This window comes from Drosophila kikkawai, chromosome 3L (genome assembly GCF_030179895.1).
Source record: "Drosophila kikkawai strain 14028-0561.14 chromosome 3L, DkikHiC1v2, whole genome shotgun sequence".
NCBI lineage: Eukaryota > Metazoa > Arthropoda > Insecta > Diptera > Drosophilidae > Drosophila > Drosophila kikkawai.
In genome coordinates, this window is record NC_091730.1 from 24,122,852 (window position 1) to 24,143,617 (window position 20,766).

The window sequence follows — 20,766 nt, forward strand, 5'->3', positions numbered from 1 at the left end:
CACCCATGCTCATTAAAAATGTCTGTCTATCTTTTCTTGTAAATGTATTATGAGCCTTGCCGAGCTCGTATTTAACTTTTTCATAAAAGAGAGAAATGGCGTTAAATAAATGTCCTCCGCCTGCCTAACTTCTTCCTTGTCCCTCTGTCCTTTTCCTTTATCCATTATTTATATTAAAGAAGCATAAAATCATGATATCCTAGGGAATTTGCAGTTTTTTGGACTCACCGTGAAACGACGCGTGGCAGCCAATCTCCGCCGCAGTATTTGGCCAAAACAGGATCGTTGGTGGAACTGCCGTCATAGAAAATCAGGTGATCCCTCTCACCTGTACAGTCCGACCAGGCTCGAATGGACCGCGAAGTTTTGTTAAAGCTGGCAATTGAGCTGTTGAAATAAATTTAAGAATCATTTTGTTTTAAATAAATCAATAAATATGTATTGATAAAAAACTAACAACTATTAAATGCAAATAAGCTTCAAAAACTCATCAGGTAATGCTTGCCTAAATATGTACAATTAAAAAATGTTATCACTTTCATTGCAATATTGTAAAGATTCCTCAGACTGTTTCTTAAATTATCTGCATTTTTGTTTGCTGCATTTAATTGGAATATACAAAACTTTTTGGACAACAAATGCTCAACATCCTCGGACACGAAACAGTTTCATTTGTGCCGTCAGTTAACAAACTGCAAACTAAAACTTCGCTTAGCAATTTGCTAAATTGAAATTTGTCATACAAATGCAGATGCAGACACAGATGCACTTCGCCCGGCTGGCCGGGATATGTTGTGTATCGCATCGCATGTCTGGGGGTTGGGTTTTTCGGGGGACGACATGGTAATGCTTATTTAATGCTCTCCAGTGCAGGTGGCATAGAATTTTCGGTAGTCATTCGACATTCTGCAGGGCATTCTTGAACACTCGCAGAGCCCCCGTGCAATCCAGTCCCCGCACTTACCGCTTCACCAAGGCCTTGTGCTGATTCTCCTGGCTGACGGCAATCATGGCGTGCTTGCTGGTCGGGACCTCCTTCTGCCGGATCGTCCAGTAGCAGGTTACGTTCCTCGGATACATTCCGGGATAATTCGGACTTTGCAGGCGACACTTGTTACGATAGCATTCATCGAATTGCCTGGTACAATAGGTGCCAGGTGTCACACGGCCCAATTCGAGCGGCTTATCGGGCAGTCCGTATCTGGAAAAGGTGGAAATGAGGCCGAGGGGTCAGTTCCCAGTTCCCAGTTCACTAAGTGTCGTGTGAGCTCGTGCCTCGCATTTGGTTCGTGGGTGTATCCCTTGAATGGTATTTAAGGCAGGAACAAAAGCACAAAGACTTGAAATTTGCATAAAATGTGCTACGGGTATTCCACACGCATCACCCCCTCGAATCCCACACTTTTGTATAGATGGTCAAACCTGGACTCCCATCATTGTTTAGATTGCTAATGGTGTGCACACGATTCTCGCACTCGAACAAAAAGCAGGGACTAAAATGTATAAATACATTTTGATGCTTTGGGTAATATTATGTCCTGAAATGGTCCACTAAATTTAAATAGAAATAATAATAATACAATTTTTGTCTACTTTGCCTAAGAAACTTCTCTCCAAATTTAGCTATTACCTTAAATTTATAAATAATACAAATAATCTTCCTGCCTCATTATACAAACAATACTGTAAATCTTAAACAAATAACTTTATTTTGAACTGTTTTGAAAATGAAAAATTGTGCGAAACCCATTGAGCCATAAAAATACATTTCCATTTCCATTTGGATCGCCCTCTAATTTTACACGCGCAAACAAAAAGCGCGACACATGGAAAAGTAAGTGAAAAGGACCTGCAATACAGGGACAAATTTGACACATGCCTAAGCACGGCGCACAAATGGATTGCTCGACAAATACACGAGGTGAGGATACTACAGCCATTCTATTGAACAACTAGACTGTCGGTTCACAAAGCTCATGTTTTATGTAGGCAGCCTCCCTGCTCCACCTCCTCAATTTTCCCGAAAAGCCATCCCCAAGGCAACCAAGTGGCATTGTTCTTTCAGGTAGAACGATTTAAGTTTTAAGCAAGTATCTTCGAATAGAAACATCTACGGAAAGATGAAAGCCGGAGCGGGAAAAGCTGAAACAGACTGATGACATTACCTATGGAGGGAGGGGAATCGGATCGGGGAGGATGGAAAATGCATCGAACCAATATCAATTGAATACATTTCAAGCTGCACAGATATTTGTCAGTTTGCCGGGTATTTCCGGGCAGCAACTTACCTCACAACTGCATCCGACTGGCTTATAAATTTATATCTTATGCTGAACTCAAAGGGCTTCTCGTCTCGGATATTGCGTGGCGGATGAAATACCTGCAAGAAAATGCAATTTCAAATGTTAAAATGCCAAAAAGTGCAATCATTGTGAAAATGTTCTAGCGCAGACGTGACTGCAGTTACCCTCCTCCTTGTGAGGATAAGTAATCGGAATTGCTGCTTAATGAGTTCAACATTTCCCTTTCCTTAAACTGCTCTTTTTTTTGTGAAATTGATACCTTTCTTATTAGTTATTGGTTTATTATAAATAAATACAAAAGGAACTAATCATGTCTTAATTCAATGCGATAAATCATGGAAATTAATATTTTCTTTAGGGTTTGTATTAGTTTTGGCTTTGATTAATAAACCGATTAAAATGAATCGACAGCCAACTTTGATATTGAATAGCCTTTATTCTGAAGTCACCATCCTAGCGATACTGGAATCTCTCACTGAAAATGTGCCACCTACACTCGCAATTTCCCTTTAATTGTGCAATCTGCAAATTGTCCTTTGATTTTCCTCCATTGCCATGTCAACTGCTCATCAACACTTTTGACGGCAAGAAGTGTCCGAAGGAGTGCCCTCTCACACACCGAATGAATTTTTATTAATTTTCATAATTTATGCGCGGCAACTCGACGGCAGAAACTGAAACCAGAATCTCGCCCTGCAGCTTCCCACGGACGTATGTCCTTTATGCCTCCTTGTCCATTTGCCCATTTTGATGGCAACGCGTTTATTTAAAAATTAATCAAAAGTGGCAATGGCATTGCTTCATCGCCTGACTGCCTCAAGTAAACATTACGCATACGCCGTGTACTGCGCAGGAAGAGTTCTTCAATATTAAATGAAAACGAAAAGGAGGACATGTAAACTTTGGGATGAGCCGGAGATTTTCTGCTCTGAGGAAATAATTGCATGGGCTGCAGATCTTCCCAGCTACGTTGATGGAAATGTGAAGCAAGTAATGCATCTGTCGATATGGTTACAATGGGACATTGGTAGCTCTTCAATTTTCTTTAAGCCAAAGAGCTAAAGGATGTATAGTGGAGGAAATTAAAATAAAAATCTGATATCTATAGGGAAATCTATAAGGGGAATTTAAAGATCCAACATAATGAAAATATAAACCTTGTTCAACTTTAAAACTAAACGTTCCTTAAGATAGGTATGTGTAAGTTCGTTGGAATTTTATTTTAAATAACCTCTGACAATTTAATATTTTGCAGTTCCAAATTGCTATGCGTCCTTGTCGCTTGCACTCGCACTTACCTTCACCGACGCTGTCACCGTGGATGTTTCGCTAAAGTACAATTGCGGTCCCGTGGCCTTGCCGCACCAGGATCCGCCGGTGAATGGGCGTCCCAATTCGCTGAGCTGCCAAGTAAATAAATAAAAATTTAATTAATTAAAAATCAAGTTTGTTTCGCTGGTGACCACCCGCCCACAGACAACCAAACAGAAGGGCTAAAAGCAATTTTCCACGGCCCTGCAAAGCCACACACACACACACACACGCACTGGCACATTAAAAAATTGGGTTAAGTTATAGAGTTCGTACACTCTTATTGATTTTATTGGCACTGGGTGAGTGAAAAACGCATACAAAATTAATAAACGCACGTTACGGGTGGCCATCTGGCGCTGGGCTAATGGATTATGAGTGCGTGTGCAGGGCGGTGTAATTTTTTTATTTTAACTACCACCTTTTCCGCTCAATATTTGATTGTTTTCCTTGCTCCTACCTCCGCAACGTGGCACTTGGCACGTTCGACAAAAAGAACTGCAGCATACATTTGGGCAGGTATTTTATGCATGCAAAAAACTACTGGCCATCGTTGAAGGTGTGCGAGTAGCAGCTGAACCAACACCGCGACCGGGCAAGCCAAGCGAATTGCCACTGCAAGTGCTGTCCCCAAAATGTATTTACATTGTGACCAAAAACGGGGCCCCAAAGCTAGCCAATTGCATAGTGGTTAAATTATTAACAGGGGATAGTGAGGGGAGCCAAGAGAGAGTGGGAATTTTAGTAGTCAAATTCCAAGGCTTATAAACTTCAAATTGTTAAACTAATATTGATAGATTGATCTAATATATTGTTATCGACCGTGCATGATCGTAGAGGTGCGATCACTGCCTGTGGAGACTACCTCGAGAGAAGACGTATAGAACAACCTTGTCCAACTACCTTAGAGAGAAACAACCTTTTCGAACTAACCTAGAGAGTGCCAACGAGAGAAGAAGTATTAAATAAAGTCGACCGAAAATTTAAGTTTTACAATAAAAATCTGAAATTTATATGTAACCCTTAGTTACCTACAGTATTCCATAGGTCTATACAATTTCGTGCTTACTATATGTGAAGCATAACCCATTAAATAGGAATCCTCTACCCATACTTTCTCCTCTTTTCGCCCCAGGACAACTGACATTTATTGAGCCTGGTCGCATAGGCAGCATTAATATTGCCTATACCAGCAGGCGGAGGACACTGCCTGGTCCTGTTTCCCATATTTTTTTTTTCCCAGCCTGCGGCCTGGGTCAGTGGCCACCAGTCGATAAATGTGGGGATTGGAAAATGGCAGCGGCAGTGGCAGCGGCGACGGCAGCTCATTTACACTGAGGTTCCAATTGATTAAGTTTTTAGTTAATAGGTTATTTGAACTGAACCGACGTCCAAAGAGGAGGCCTGTGCAGCCTTAGGGCTTCTGTGGGTCCTTTCTCCCCTGACATGTCCTGCGGCTGGCCCAAACCCAAACAACAATTTTTGCTGTAATTGCAAAGTCGCCAATCGAGGTCTGGCCAATATTTGTAACTGGTTAGAGTTGCAGTTGCACTGGAGTCGAGTCGGCCCATTGCTGCTGTCATATTGAATGACCAGGGCAAGTCCATTGGCCATCCTGCTCTAGCTCAGGGCCAGGATGAGTTGGGATCGCTGGTGGATTGTGGGAAGGGAAGAGGGGTAGAAGAGAGACAGGGGCCGATGGCCAGAGGCAGGCTTGACTGACCGGCATAATGGTAATTTTCTGATTTCGATTTTGTGTAAATTCATTGCAGGCTCTGCTCGAGTCCTGGACCCAGGCCTCTTCTTCTTACACTCAGGAAAAAATGTCACAATAACAAATTGTTGCCTGAATATTTATAAACGATTTTATGGTGCTTGAACTTTTAGTTATTTAAATTAACATCATTGTCGTTAGATCTAGCTTGTGAGAATATTTACCTATAGTTTTTACTTTTATAAACTTCCTTTTTAATTTAATTGAAAATTTTCCGTGTGCATCTGCCTGTTTCCCCGCTCGACAGCTTCCCACCATCTTAACCCATTGGTCGTTCCTCTTCATCATCGTCATCATGTCCATTGTGTGCACTGGAGCGTTATTAGCATCGACTTCATAACGAATTATTGGATATTCGTCCTTGTGTGTGTGCCTTTTTCTCTGCTTTTAGCCCGTTGCCCTATCTGCTCTTGCTTTTTCTGCCTCGTTTTGTGTTGGTTTTAAATTGATTGAATTATTATTGCAGCAAGATATTTTTTGGCCCGCTCTCGCCCTCTGGTAAAATTATACAGTAAATTTATTTGATTAGGCCAAGGCTAATAGTGACCGACTTTTTGGCCAAACATTTGCTCACATATCAGTCGGAATAGGAAGGCCAAATACATTTTGTAATGGAAAAATAATAGGAAATTATGAATGCGGGTTCCTCTTTTTATATTACAAGAAACGCCGAGCTGTTTAACTGTGAAATACCTGATGGCACTCTTGGATAAATTCCGGACACGCCTACAAATATCTGCATGGCATTGTTCGGAGCTCTGGGATATTGCTCTTATGCAGTACACACATTGAGTGCGATAAAAGTTTTATCTGATTTGCTGGTGCACTGGCATCCGCTGAATCCTTCTCGCCTCATAATCTGGCAACAATAAACAAAGGGCAACGCTTGTCAGGATGCCGCTTCAACTTAATTGTAAAACAATTTAAGCGCATAATGCCAGCTCCGTCCCACTGTCGCCGCTGCCTATTTGATTTATAGTAATTTAAAGCATTCTGCATATTACACATACATTATTTAAGCGTGACGGCTTTTAATTTGCAATACAGAGCCACGGGGGACGAGCGAATAAATAAGCTCTAAACTTGGGAGACTTTTGCTCGGCAAAACTCGTAAATTTCCACTAACTTTCGTGTGGTCAATGTTGAGTTATGAGCTTAACCGAGCCAAAGTTGTTAGACAATGTATACGTATTATGTGTGTGTATATGTATTTAGTCCAATAAAAACTATTGACAATCTGAAGCAGGTCCAAGCTGCTTTCACTTCTTTGCTCGGAAGGAGGAAGCCAGGCGAGGGGCTGGGGCTGTTATGATTGTCAAATATTGAATCATTTGCCCAAGCTGCTCTAGCAAGGACACTCAAGGATAGCAGCCCTCTGCACCGCCCCTGCTGTTGCTTTTGTTGTTGCTGTTGTTGATTTAGGTTAATACGTTTATGCATAAACTTTATTATTTATGATAAGCAATATTAGCAAGTATCGAAAAGGTTCGACAGGAGGTCTGGCAGTAGACAAAGGCTTGAAGGACTATCGTAATACCTGCTAAACTTAACAATTAACTTTTTTGTAAAAAAAAAGAATTATTTTTTAAGTGATTTAGTTGAATTATCAACTTTTCTGTGTCTTAGTATCTTTATTTGAATAAAACCCATGCAAAGCTTAACTTATGCTAGTTACAGGATTCCGAATGTTCTATATTAAGGACCCTCGCTCCGCTCCCAAAGATTGTTTGCTGAATTATTAAAAATAATTCCGAAAAGGTCAAGATAAGGACAGCCCCGTTTGCTCCCCTTTTGGCCTGTTACAAAATGCATGAGACAGAATGTCCAACTAAATTGAATAAATGATTAAACTGAAACTTCGGGCCCGACAAGGGGCGCTGGACCTGAACCTGGCCTGGAACAGGGTAAATCATATATAAGCGTATATGTGGGAAGGCAGCGGATATAAATTTTCCGTTTCGGTCAAGAATTTATGTGGCCAGGCCATGACACGCATTATTTATACAGATCGAGGGGCCAGGGGGGAGTTTACAAAACCGCGTCAGCAGTTAAAATTGCCTTCAGTGGCGGAAAAAATGCCAGCTTCGATGGAAATGGAGTTTTTGAAGGGGAAAACACAACACAAACCTGAGGTTAGTTACGAGTCTATACACAACTGCAATGATAAAAGTGAACAACAGTGCACGGCAGGGTTAAAAAATTTAAAATATTTAAATTCGTTTTAAAAACAAAATGTACAAGAAAGAAAACAGAAATAAAACGGAAGAGAAGCATTTTGTTGTCTGATTAAATTCTGTAATACTCTTTGAAACTAATCAGACGGTAGTTATTTGTGAATATATCGGATTAAAAAAGCAAAGAAACCCAAAAAGATTCAGAAAATCAATGATTGGACTTAATATTCATTTTAAATAACTGAAAATAAGCGTAGCTCAATTTACTTAAACATTTTCTCTAAAATTGAATATTTTATTTAATAGTAACGCATATCTAAGACATTTTAAAAATTATTTGGTGCTTATAAATTAATTCAAATTTAGTTAATAAAAAGTATATTGTGTCCAGGTAGGAAATATTAACCGAATATTTAAAGGAAAACTCTAAACTTGCATATTTAAGATGCATAAAAAACATTTGTTTGAATTTAAGTCTAATTATAATTAATTCACATAAAAGAATATCAAATGGAAATTATTTCTTTTTTATTACATCGACTGCAAGTCCATAAATACCCTTTGCAAGGGTATGAATAAGGTTTCTCTCGGAAAATGTGGCGCCAATAAAAACTAGAGGCTTGCCCCATGGCCCCCCTTCCCCCTCGTACTTTTGCGGAAATCCCTCAACGCCGTACACATGTCAAGCGCCAAATGAAACCTCAACAGGACAGCCCAGGAGTGCAGGCGACTGCACTGGATGGCTATTCCATATCCCGTATTGCAGCTCCTGTTTTTCCCAGTTTTTTTCGGGACGAGCACCGCAAAATGTCGGCGCACGCCCCACGCTTGTTAAAATTTATTGTTGCACAAAGAGAGAGACCGGGAGATACATGGACAGCCCGGGGGACAAAAGCGAGGGGGGCCTGCCGAGCCTACGGAGCTAAACTAATAGAGGTTTATGGTTTTCCAAGGGACCGCCGTCGGGTGAAAAAAGCCCTCTCTAGTTAGCTGGGGAAAATGGATCCAATGAGAATCTGTAGTTCCCGGAAAAGTGTAGAGATTAGGCGACAGAGTTGGAATATTCCGGGAAAATAGGAAGCCTAATCATAGGGGTTTACATTACAGCTTTCAAAGGAGTTAAATTGGGTAGGTTTTTAAACTAAGAGCAATTTTATTACATAGAACATAGAAAACATTATTTGGGTATATTTTAAATTCGTTTGTAATAATATTGTATAATTTTATAAGTGCAGTCTTTAACTGTTTTAAGGCTACAAGAAATATATTGTTTGCTGTTTATTTTATGTACTTTCCTGTTGCTCACATTTAATTACATAATTTCAAATAATTTAACAAATTCTGTCAACAAATCCAACAGATTTTTCATTTCAATAAACTTCATTGGCAGAAATTTACTTAGAACACAAGATTAAGCGGCACTATGTACATATAGTTTCGCCATTTGCACTTCAGCGCTCCATTTTATCTAAGCCCCAAATTAAAACAGCTTAAGATGTCCTCGGAAACGAACAACAGACTGAAGTTTATCAAAAGCGATTCAAGCTGAGCCAGCCAACCCGAAACCAAGATAAAGATACAGATGCAGATTCACAAAGTGAAACAAAAACTGAATCAGAAGCGGATTCAGATACAGATACAGATGCGGATACACAAACGAAACGGAGGGAGCCTTTCGAACATATTGGACAAGTCAATTACAGGGATTTAGTGAGCTTTTTCGTACATTTTATTTGGGCAGGATTTTGGTTGAGCACAGCATCGTCATTCCTCACTAAATGTGTCCGCAAAATTTGCGATAAAAATAAATACCACACAGCACAGTGTACAGGACATGTTAAATAGTTTTCCTTTTTGGCCCACAGACAAGCAAATGGATATGACCCAACAACACTAACAGCTCTCAAGCCCCGGTCCCAGGATCGACGGCACACACAGATACAGATATTGGCAGAGACACGCACACAGGCGCACCATTCAATTCAATTTGCCGGGCTAATGTGGTATTTGTCAACAGAGGACCAAACAGAAAATTACAGAATTACTCGGACATTGATTGAATCGAACGACGACGAGGAGGACTACGACTACGACTACGACTACCACGACGACGACGAAAGCTACCAATGATGACAAGCCAAAGTCCTGGCCGGGATTTACCACCCAGCACCCAGCCAGGACGCCCACTGTCTCCCCCCTCCTTCTGGACCATAAAATTACAACCCCCTACGCAGGCAAATGGAGTGCCAGCTACCGACACAATTTCACTTAAACTATTTTTATTATCACGTAACATGAATTTTAATAAATGGAATTCCAGCACTCTCACCTGCATGAAGCCCTCGGGACAGCCCGGCAGCTCGCCCGTGGGACTGAGGTTCGTTTCGTAACCATCCACGTCCGTATCGACCATGCCCTCATCGAACCTGCCGACCGTAAAGCCATCGAAGATTATCTGAAAGAATAAAAAGGGATATATTTAAAAAGGTGTTGTATCATTTATGCGAATACATTTTTAAATAATATTTATAATAATAAAATTGGAAAAAAATAAGTTGCTAATAAACTAGAAAGCTCTTCATTCGTATAGTACTTTGGATTTCTTCTTAAAGGTTTTTTATACCCAACTTTCTTGAGTAAGCTTCCCTATCTTCTTAAGACATTCTTTTCTAAAATCTTAACATTTTAATATTGTTCTGCCGAAAGTAAATTATTTCTGAGCTTTACCAAAATCCTTTAAACCTCAGTTTAGCCCGCTATTCCAGGGTATTAAAACTATATTTTATATTTGCCTAAAGTTATGCAAATGAAATTCCATTTGCGAAAAATGTAAAGGACCTTGCCATGCCTCATTGTGCCCGCCCACTGTTTGCATATTTGATTGGCCATAAAGAAGGAAATACCACACTCCCATTGCCTCGACGGAGAGTCAAGTCAAGGTCAAAGTGAGGAAGCTGTGAGGCAGAAAGTCAAGTGTCTAATCTGGTATGCAATATGTACATTATGTACTCCCGTGTACGCATGTATTTTCCTTAATAAAATATGCAAATAAATGTGTATGTGTGTGTGTTGAAAATTGGAAAGAAAAGTCCAATAAAAGGGTTCAGCTTTGGGTTTCACTTGGAAGCCACTTGCTTTTCATTTAGCCGAATTTCCCAGCTCCCACGCACCCGAAGAGATTTTCACATCCAATTTGAAATATTAAACAAAGGCAAAAGTGACAGCGACGAAAAACTGGAGGACTGACGAGTGGTTGGGCTCCCACATCGCACATGGCATTTGTGGCTTCATTAGAAACGAAGAAGTGGACTGGAGCGAATGGCCAACTTTTCAACCTGAAAACTCTCTGGGGAAAATGAAGAATAATAATGAATGTGCACTTATGCATTCCTATAAGTTTTTTTATACTGACTTCTTTTTTTTCATTTGCTTTTGTGACAAACTCTTCATCAACTGCAAAAGAACCTACTTGATTTGTTTGTAAGAGTTTAAACACAATATCAACTATCAAAGAGGTCACAGACTTTAAATAAAACTCCATCAGTGATGCCTAAAAGTATCCTATCAATTTCATTAAAGTGGTTTTAAATAGGAAATATAGAAAAAAACTAGGAAACAATCTATAAATATTTATATGAAGTTAAGCAAAAAAAAGTACAAACATACATAAAACAAAGGGCTACGAAAATTAAAATTCTGCTTGGTAAACTCTGTTTAATTATGACAAAGAAAAAAACGTGATTTATGCAAAGTACTGTCTGTTTTTACGATAAAAAAAATGCTCCTTTTGGTTGATTTGTTGTATATATTTTCCCGTCCATTAGGGGATATGAAAAACACGCTTAAATTACGAAAATTGCTGGCGCTAACGGCCATTACATTAAAGCAAACATATTGCAGAGTTTGGGTTAAGGTATTTCCATTAAAAATTAGCCCTTGGGTAAACGGCGCGGAGTCCCAGGCAATTTAAACTTCTCCCTTCCGAAGGTCTGGGACTCCGGCTGACAATCATCAATCAATATGTACAAACAGACAGCAGCACCTACCCACGACCACCGCGCCTCGTTCTCCCCAGTGTCTAACATTATTATTTCAAGCAATTTCCCATACAGACGCACCAGAGTGAGCAGCAAAAAATGTATATGTATGTATGGAAAAGTGAAAGGAGGGCGGGGAAAACGGGTGGAGCCAAGGGAAAGCCAACCGCATGATTTATATGGTACTAAGAAGAGTTGAAAGGAAAAATGTACACGGCAAATAATAATATAATATCGATTTTTGTTAAAGATTTCAACATTTCAAGCCTAACTAAAGGCATTTAAAATAAGAGTTTATACTTTGGTATTTATTCAGAAAGAAATTAGAAATTTTAAAATGGGTCTCTGATATTTTTTATTAACAAAATTAGTACTACTAAAATTAATCACAAAATATTTTAATAACTTGAAGATTTTTTCTCTTGAAAAAAGTGTTTTCTAATCAAAAATTCATAAGATAATTTCTTTTTTGCCTGTGTAGCCACGTTCTAGCCAAAAAAGTGGTCTACAAACGCGAAAACACAAAATAAAAAGTTATAACTTATGCTTGACAGATTTGTGCAAGGTGCAAAGCCCACGAAGGAACATTTTGCATATATCATTCCAAATACTTATTCAGAAATATGTGCGAGACACCCTAGCGACTTGAAGGGGGAACATACATAAGGAGCAAATGGGGTGGCAGGGTGGCAGGGGGAACAGATTTGCTGACTAGCACTTCCTGGGACTGGGACTCAACTGCTCATTGCGATGTTTACGCAAATTGCAAGGGAAATCAATTATTTTCGAAATTGAAATTGACGTTTCTCTGACAGCTCGCCAAAAATGTTTTGAAGCGGGTCTAATTTCATTGTCAACGTGGGTGGCGGCTCCGGCACACCGCCTTGCTACTCGATTTGTTTGCTTATTTTCTCGACTGCTCCTCAGACCCTCCATCTCCCTCAGAGCCCCCAAGGGCTTTTTAAAGAGCAGTTTTCCGCTTAAATAATGCGCCTGGACAGGATGCCTAGGATTCACTCGCAATCGCTGGGAGTCCTAATTAAGCACGCACCAAATGCTGGAACCCCAAAAATGTCACGAGATATGCCGACGAGGCGAGTAATGAAGACATTCTACCTAACTAGACCTAAAATGATGGGATATCTTTTGATACCCTGCTTTATTACCTTTGGGATCTTGCTGTGAAAACTAGAATGGTTTTAAAATTCAAGGTATTAAAGAGGTATGTTAAATAAGACCTGTTTCTAAGGTGGATTCTGGTAACAATTTTAAAAAATAATTTTTGTTTTGACAAGGACTGTGAGAAAGTTTATCAATATGATGTCCTATTGCTTAAGAAAACACTTTAAAATATAAACAAATAAATTAAAATTGTAAAATGAAAAGATGGGCTTGTTCACAGAAGTTTTCTGTTTGTTTCAGACTTAACCTTTATTTCATATGCATTTATTTTCGATTCCCGAATGTTTGTTTTTTCCCTTAATCCCTAGGTATCAAATCTGTCCGACTCAATCCCAGACAGAACCCATATACCTTGTGCGAATGGCCGGCACATACAGCTCCTCATGCGATATGTACATACGAATCCAGGGCTGGCTATTGTTGGAAGGGGGTGGAGACCTGGGCGGATGTGTCTCGGAATGTTTCACGGCGGTGCATTTGTGCGTGTCTCCTGACAATGCCTCTTCGCGCCGGCGAGTGTGTGTGTGGCTCTCGGTTCTCGTTAGAGTGCTCTCTTCCGGCAGCGCCTCCCCTCCGTTCGGCCACTCAAGTGCATGTGTGTGTGTGTGCATTGCACTTTTCTGTCGCTGACGCACGGCTAATCTTTGGCCTACGGCGCACTAAAGCCAACAGACGGACAGAGGGACGAGCGGACAACGGGGAGCCGACAACAACACAAGCCGGACAAACACTCCATGCACTCAGCACCACCAGTCCACAGTGCACTATGGGGTTTTTGACCACTTTATGTGGCATTTAGTCATTTTTTAAAAGTTCTTAAATTAAAAAAAAAATAGTGGGATTGTATTAACAAAACATCGAACTGTTATGCCTCATACTCAAAATGTTAATACTTAACAGCATATGTTAGCAACAGAGCTGTAAAGTCAGCTGTTGCATCCGAAAGCGCGTCTGCTAAGTTTGTAATTTTTACGAAGTGATCTTTGAAATTAAACTATTCGTGTAAGACACAATTTGCAAAGGAAAAAACTAATGGACACTGATTTCACAGGTTTTAACTACATGTTAAAGGTATTAATTGTTTAAATTGTGCGTGTTTATACTGACATTTTGTCATTTTATAAATGCACCTTAAGCTGAATTTTGAGAAACAAATTTAAACTTTGGGAAGAGTTTTGAAATAGAAGTTCGCATTAGTTTTCAATGCGTCCAAGTGTATGTTGTAGCGTTGTCAATTCTGAGTAAAAAGCAGTTAGTCTTATCGTGCACTTTTCCGCACTTTTGTTGCAATTTGAATTTTTCTCAGATAACCTCACTGTTTTCAGAGCCAATTTGGTAGCTGTTTGTATGGAAAAACACTGATTTCCGGTATTATGGTTATTTTGGTTCCTAGGGAAAGCGTTGTCCGATTTTGTTCAAAATTGCTATATCGTGTTAAAATAGCAACAAATATAAGCTCCTTAAATTTCATTAATTTATCTTTACTTTTACCCGATCGTTCCTATGGGAGCTATAGGATATAGATTTCTGATCCGAACGATTTTCATACTATATGTGCCTAGGGACAAATAATGATGATTGGTAAAGTTTCATGTCGATATCTTCAAAACTGATCGAGTTATTAATTAATGCCACAAAAACTGGTCAAAAACCCCATAGTGCAGTGGCGGGTAAAAAGAAAATGTATACGCAGAAATGTATACTACAGATATCGGTAGGGAATCAGTTAAGAATGTGGTCAGATTTATATATATTTATAAAGTGTTTTTAACATAGTTAAATATTTCCAAAAGTTACATTAAAAAGTGATCAAATTTGACAAAATCTAGAATCTAAAGCAGAGGCATTATGCTAAGATTTTTGGTTCCCAACATCACTCAGAGAACGGAAACACTCAAAACTAAACTCGAAAGGAAAAAGGAATATTAGTTGCATTTAAATATGGCCACTGGATCCGTAGAAAATTCCGAAATTCAAAAACCGTTGACCCGTACGTATAGCTTAAATTTTGAAATTATCTTAAAAATTAAAAATTACCCAAAAAGAATTTGCACAAATGGAATAGTTCTTAATAAGCAATATGTTAACTCTTTTTTATATAAAAAAAAATTATATATTAAAAATGCCTCTATGATATATATTTTTATACTTACATTTATTTATTTATTTATATTTATTTTGAAACTTTGTGCAATTTAAGGCCATAGCATTATCTCTGATCGGGTTAGGAGTATTTTTTAATGAAAAAGAAAGCTTGATAGTGGGCTGGAATTCTGCATCTGGATACTATAAATACCAATCTGAGACTCAAGTTTCTGTTGGTATTAAGGTACTTGTTTTCCAAATATAAAATGTCTCTATAAGTCCTGTTCTATTTTATAATTAACTTTAATTCAGGGGTTTTGCAAGAAAAGCATCTCATGGATCATAGCATATATTGTCGAATTAACATACAATTTTGTTAGCTTCTTCTAGAAGTTACTTTAAAACCATGAATATAAGTTTATTTGCTATTTTAAAGCTAATTTAAAATATTATTTGCTTGTAAAGAGTTAAATACTTAGAATTTATTACGAACTAAAATAAAAATGGTACTAAAAACTAACTTAAATCGTATGGTACATTCATACAAGTACCCAACTCTGACAACCAGCAACCCCACCCAGTGTCACCTGTATAACAACCCCATACGCACCTGGACAATGTCGCCTTGATCATGACCGGATGCTGTGAATGTCAAGTGACAGAGGAACGGCAATTTATTCCACTGTGGCGTTGGCACTTTTATGGCGTAGGTCCGTCCAATATCGCCGTAATATGTGCGATTGCAGACTGTCGGTGGAAATAAATAAAAGCAAAAAACAATGTGAACAAAAGTTACACTAAAGTTAAAGGCATCTAGAGAAAGTTTTAATAATAATTGTATTTTTAATACAAGAATAATTTTTAGCTATTAATTATTATTGTTCCATCAATAATTCAAATAAAATATATTTATTTTATTAGTTTTTAAAGTTCAAGTCTTAAAATCTAATAAGAATTATGTTTTAAATATGTATTAAATATTTAAGCAATTTTCAATAGAGATTGAACCGTCATTAAATGTTCGCCACAATACTGTTCATCTAGTTCTCCTTCTACGATTGTTTACTGTACTTTATTTGCAGAAAAGGAGGGGGAAACGATAACAGCAGCTGGCAGGATTTACTCACCGGAGCAATGTTTGGGCTCATCGCTGCCATCGGCACAATCGCTGCGTCCGTCGCAATATTTGTCCAGTGGAACGCAAATGGTGCCGCTGTTCCCGCTGCCCTTGCACGAGAACTCGGAGACGCGGCAGGCGAGTCCGAGGGTGGTGGCCAGCAGCAGGACGAGCACCGCCGGCAGCAGGAGCTGCAACTCCACCAGCCGCTGCAGCAGTGATGAAGATGAACCGCACAGCCGATGATGATAGTGTTTGTGACGTCTCCCCATCCCGGGCATCTGAAAGGGGCGGAAATGGAGCGGAGGAGGAGATTAGTTGAGTCAACAAATTGTCAGGTGATGTGCTGGAATCAAAGCGGTCCTGTCAACCGGAAAATGAGCTGGCGGTGAGTCGGAGGAAATGACCGCCAGCTGACCTAGATGAGTGGTGCGAATTCGAACTGACAGCCTGTCTTTCGGTATCAGGAAGTGCACGAATGACTAAGCAGGTATAAGAGGAGTTTTCTTTTAAGGTATCTTAATTTTTAAACACTGCATATTTTCCAAAAACTTAAGCTTAAAACCTACTCTTTTATATAGTCTATTAACTCTTCCCCGATGACTCTTAAGTGCAATTCCATATCAATTCTAATAATATATCCGAGCATTTAGCCTATTCCTTAGCCTGCTTTCCTTTTTAATTTATTCCCTTTTCCCTCAGCCCACTTCCCTCTTTTATCTCTTTGAGCTTTCCCCTGTGGCCTTCTCATTTTTCCGCAATTCCAGCTTAGCCTCCCCAGCTAATTATTTAAGCTTCAGTTGGGATACTTTTCGTTGGCCACTTGTAAGTTGCTGAAAACAACGGGACCAGGAAAAAAGGAAGGAAGCCTCTCAGACCCAGTCCTTCAGTCCTTCAGTCCTTCGGTCCCCGAGCAGCAGAAGCTCCCCAGCTAAGTAACTGAAAGTGTCCCGGCTGGCATAATCTTCATTCCTTAACCCTCGCTGACACACATAGTTCCGGGGAGGGAAGTCACAATTATAGCACAAGTCGAGCGGGAAGCATATTGACAAGAGAAAACCCATGAGGGTCTGATTCTCAAGAAAGGGGAGCTGGAAAATAGGGAGCGAAGCGTTATGAGTGTTTTCCCGTTTGGCACGCGTCGCCCTTTCCCTATCTCCCCGCCCCGTTTTCCATCTCCCTTCCTTCTGATTGTCGTGCCACATTATTATGCTTTATTTCCGTGTGTCCTCTCCCAGCTTGGTTTATATTAAAAATGTCGGCGCATTTACATATACACTCAGGAAACTAATCTCTCTTATCAGTCGTAAAGTCTTTCAATTTAAGGAATATATTATGTAAGTGTTATAATTCCAAATGGTTTTGGCATTGCTTAAAAGATTATTTATATATAGGAATGTTGGATGAAACGACAAGATTTTTAAATAGTTAGTTCTTAAAATATATTTAAAACCTCAGCCTTAACTTGAAGAAAATATTTTGTTGTGTAGAAAAAAGAATCGTAAGGAAGTCCCGTCGCCGCTTGAGACGCTGTCTTGGACTTGGAATTTCCTTGCCCTTTTGGTCTTTCTCGGGTTACTGTTATTGTGGCTTTGGCTGCCGTCCCGTGTCCTGCGCTGAAGTGTTTACAACACTTCCGGCGCATAATGGAAAACAAAAGGCTTAAAAGGGGATACACAAAGGATTTGAGCAATCAAGTGCGCTTTTGAGCACGCAGACCGATAACAGTTTTCTTTTTTCTCGCTTTCTTTTTCAGCCGCCCATTTTTTGCCTGCACCTGCCATTAAGTTGAGGGCTAAGGAGAAAGGATGCTTTCGCCCTCGGTTTGTTTCAAAGTCATAACAATGCTGGGTTTTCAATATGCTCCGAGAGGAGCCCACACGTATGAGCCATAAAGTCCTCCCATGTGGCAGGGAAAAGAATGGAAAAAAGAGGCAGAAACGGGGCATAAAACTTCAAGTAGTTGCGTCCAAATGTCTGCACGGTTTTAGCCGAGCAGCAACAATAAAGCCTCAAGGGGTGGACAGGGAAAAAAGAATTTCAAGGGGTCTGGCTTTTATGTCTAAAGTTTCAGTTTCAGCCCACACACTTGCTCAGCAAAAACGCCATTTAAATTCTACACGGACTGCATCTATGTGCAAAGGGGATTATTCCGGACTCGAGGAATTTTAATTATAAAACTCAACTGGATTTTCCGACAGGCGTTCACAAAATTCGAGTATCTCACTGTTAATTCAATGCGTATGCACTTCCTGTTTGTTTGAGCTTAAGAATGACATTACAACCAGCTGGAAATCATGAATGAGGCGACTGTGAGCTGGAAGGATTATATGCAGAAATAAGAAAGTAGCTGGGGAGAAGGGAAATTTGCAAGATAATCGGTTGCAGGGTCACGAGGAGAGCCAGGAAAAAACAAGGAAGCAGCTTGTAAGCCATTCCTAAGCCACATGCCAGCAAACAGGCCAACGAAGAAAGCTGGATAAAAAACAATGGAAGAAGCTTCAAAGGAGAAACATTGAGGGGAAGCTCCAAGAGAATGAATACGAAATCTAAAAAATATAAAACCACTTGATAGAGACGTCGCAATACTGAAAAATATCCCCTTAAATCGGCAACTTCCCTGGGAACTTACTAACTTTGATTGAATGTTTGATCGAAGTTTTGGAGAATAAAAATTAAAAGAAATTAAAGTTGTATACTTTAAGGCACAATAACAATAAATTTACTTAACCAGAAGAATTACTCCCTTCCCTTTTAAAAGAATCCCATTGCTATTGTTAAAGTATCCCCAGTTACCGCAATGTGTCACAACTTTCAGTTTGCCATTTCATCTACTAGTCTTCAGGTTCATTTCATTTATGACCAACCACATGGCCAGCAGGCTAATCCAATCAATGCACTCTCCTGGCTCGCACAATCAAATTCTAGTTACAGCTTCAGGACTTCGCATCCGCACACACATGACACAATTAGAGGGAAAGGACTCAGAACGAGAAAGCAGGAAAACTACACAAGGCATTGCGAGAGGGACGACTGACAATCTGGCTGGCTAAAAATTTGCCACAATTGACAAAGAATTTATGCGACGCTTATGAAAGGGCTTTCCAGCTAAGACCCATTCACCAGATGACAGAGTTTCACTTTTTTGGGAAGGCACCACGTGCAGGAAAATGGAGAAACCCAATGAAATCGATGGCATTATGTCGAACAACTGTAAGTAAACGACTTTTGGGCAGTAAAAAAAAAACGGAAAATATAGAAATCATGTAGTTTCAGCTTCAATATAGTTCTTTCTACTAAAAGGCTTTTAAAAAATGCGTGAGGTAATATTAAGAAACCTGTGTATTCCTTCCCTGAACAAACAAAACCTAATAAACACTCTCAGCTCGGAAATTATCGTACTATTATGTTGCCAATGTGAAGGCAGAGATTGTTTTTAATTTTCCTAAAATTGTTACAATGTTGAGCAGAAAAACAGCAGGACAAAAAATAATATTTATAATTAAATTAATAAGAAACAGCATCAAAAGCCACCGAGGGCCAACAGGCGACTCCGATGGCCAGAAGGCGTCAAGAAATTAGCATAACAAAGCCATTAACGGAGGCACAGGCAGTTCCAGTGGATTCTGATTTCAAAGGCAGAGAAAGCTGAGAAACGGTGGCAATGACAGAGGCTTCAGGCCGAGGGGCAGGCAAAGCTGGGAGGGGATGCTGGAGCTGCCGGGAAAAACGGCAACACAAACACAAACAGAATACGAATGTCACCCGCAGAGCAGGATACACCCGGAATATAATACTGAACGAATTTAAGAATAATTGTATAATTTTAAATTTGAAAAAAATAATTTAAAAGTCTTAAATGGATGAGAACTCACTGTAAATATTTTTAAAGTAATTCTAATGTATTTTTTTAGTAATCAATGTACTTCTAATTTTAATCTTCTAAAAACTTCATCTTTCATAGTATTCTTAAAAGTTCACGGAATTTATATTAAGTATTGTACGTAGATGTAATCTAATTAATTTTTAAAATATTATACATTTTGTACTACAATTTTCCAGTGTTCGCCGCTTTTCGTTAGTTGCCATTTCTCCGCTGGTCGTTTTTTTTCAGTCGCAGTCTACGTGCGAAGCTACTTTTTGAATAATGGCCAAGATTACGCTGCAATGTGGGGGAAATGGGAAATGGCTGGTGGCCGAAGTACGCGGGGCGGATAGGGACACGGATGAGGTCCTGCCGCTTGTCTTCCCACAATTTAAAGTTGGTGTCACGCATCACGCTTCGGTCTAATGAGTCTCGTTCCTCCTCTCGTTTGCCATTCAGCTTCGTCTGTGGCAATTGCAACGTGATTTGGCCAACGCAGCTCAATCAAGTCAGACGGGAGACCCAGGGAAAGGTCGAGGAGCTCTAACCCTGGTTGTGGCGACTATGGGGAGTATGAGAAATATATAATTTGGAAATGGCTGAACCACATAAAAAACTAAACAGAAATATATACCTAGGTTTAAATAATTAATCATAATATTCTTTACTGTTTATTACACATTTTGTTTCACAAATTTATAGTAAAATAATAAAATCTGGTTTATTAAGGATATACATATGTAAACTGTCATTTATTTTCTTTACTTTACTGACACAATTTATACCCACAATAATTTACACATATCATTTAACTTTTAGTTTATTTGCACATACTCCCTTTTTAATCTCTCAATATTTGTGCTATTTCTCATCAACTTGCCAAAAGTCATGACCATTAAAGTTGGCAAACATAAAACT

General features: G+C 39.4%; 1 protein-coding gene across 1 annotated transcript in view; it reads right to left on the bottom strand.

Moving 5' to 3' along the window:
- LOC108083641 (uncharacterized) overlaps nt 1-16,264 on the bottom strand; it is a 51,373-nt gene extending 35,109 nt beyond the window's left edge. Inside the window, exons 1-7 of the mRNA XM_017179513.3 lie at nt 15,994-16,264; nt 15,477-15,613; nt 9,892-10,017; nt 3,602-3,706; nt 2,289-2,380; nt 965-1,201; nt 229-387 (exon numbers count right to left, since the gene is read on the bottom strand). Of these exons, the coding sequence (XP_017035002.1) occupies nt 229-387; nt 965-1,201; nt 2,289-2,380; nt 3,602-3,706; nt 9,892-10,017; nt 15,477-15,613; nt 15,994-16,264 (1,127 nt within the window). The remainder of the gene's footprint in view (nt 1-228; nt 388-964; nt 1,202-2,288; nt 2,381-3,601; nt 3,707-9,891; nt 10,018-15,476; nt 15,614-15,993) is intronic.
- Nucleotides 16,265-20,766: the final 4,502 nt, after the last annotated feature.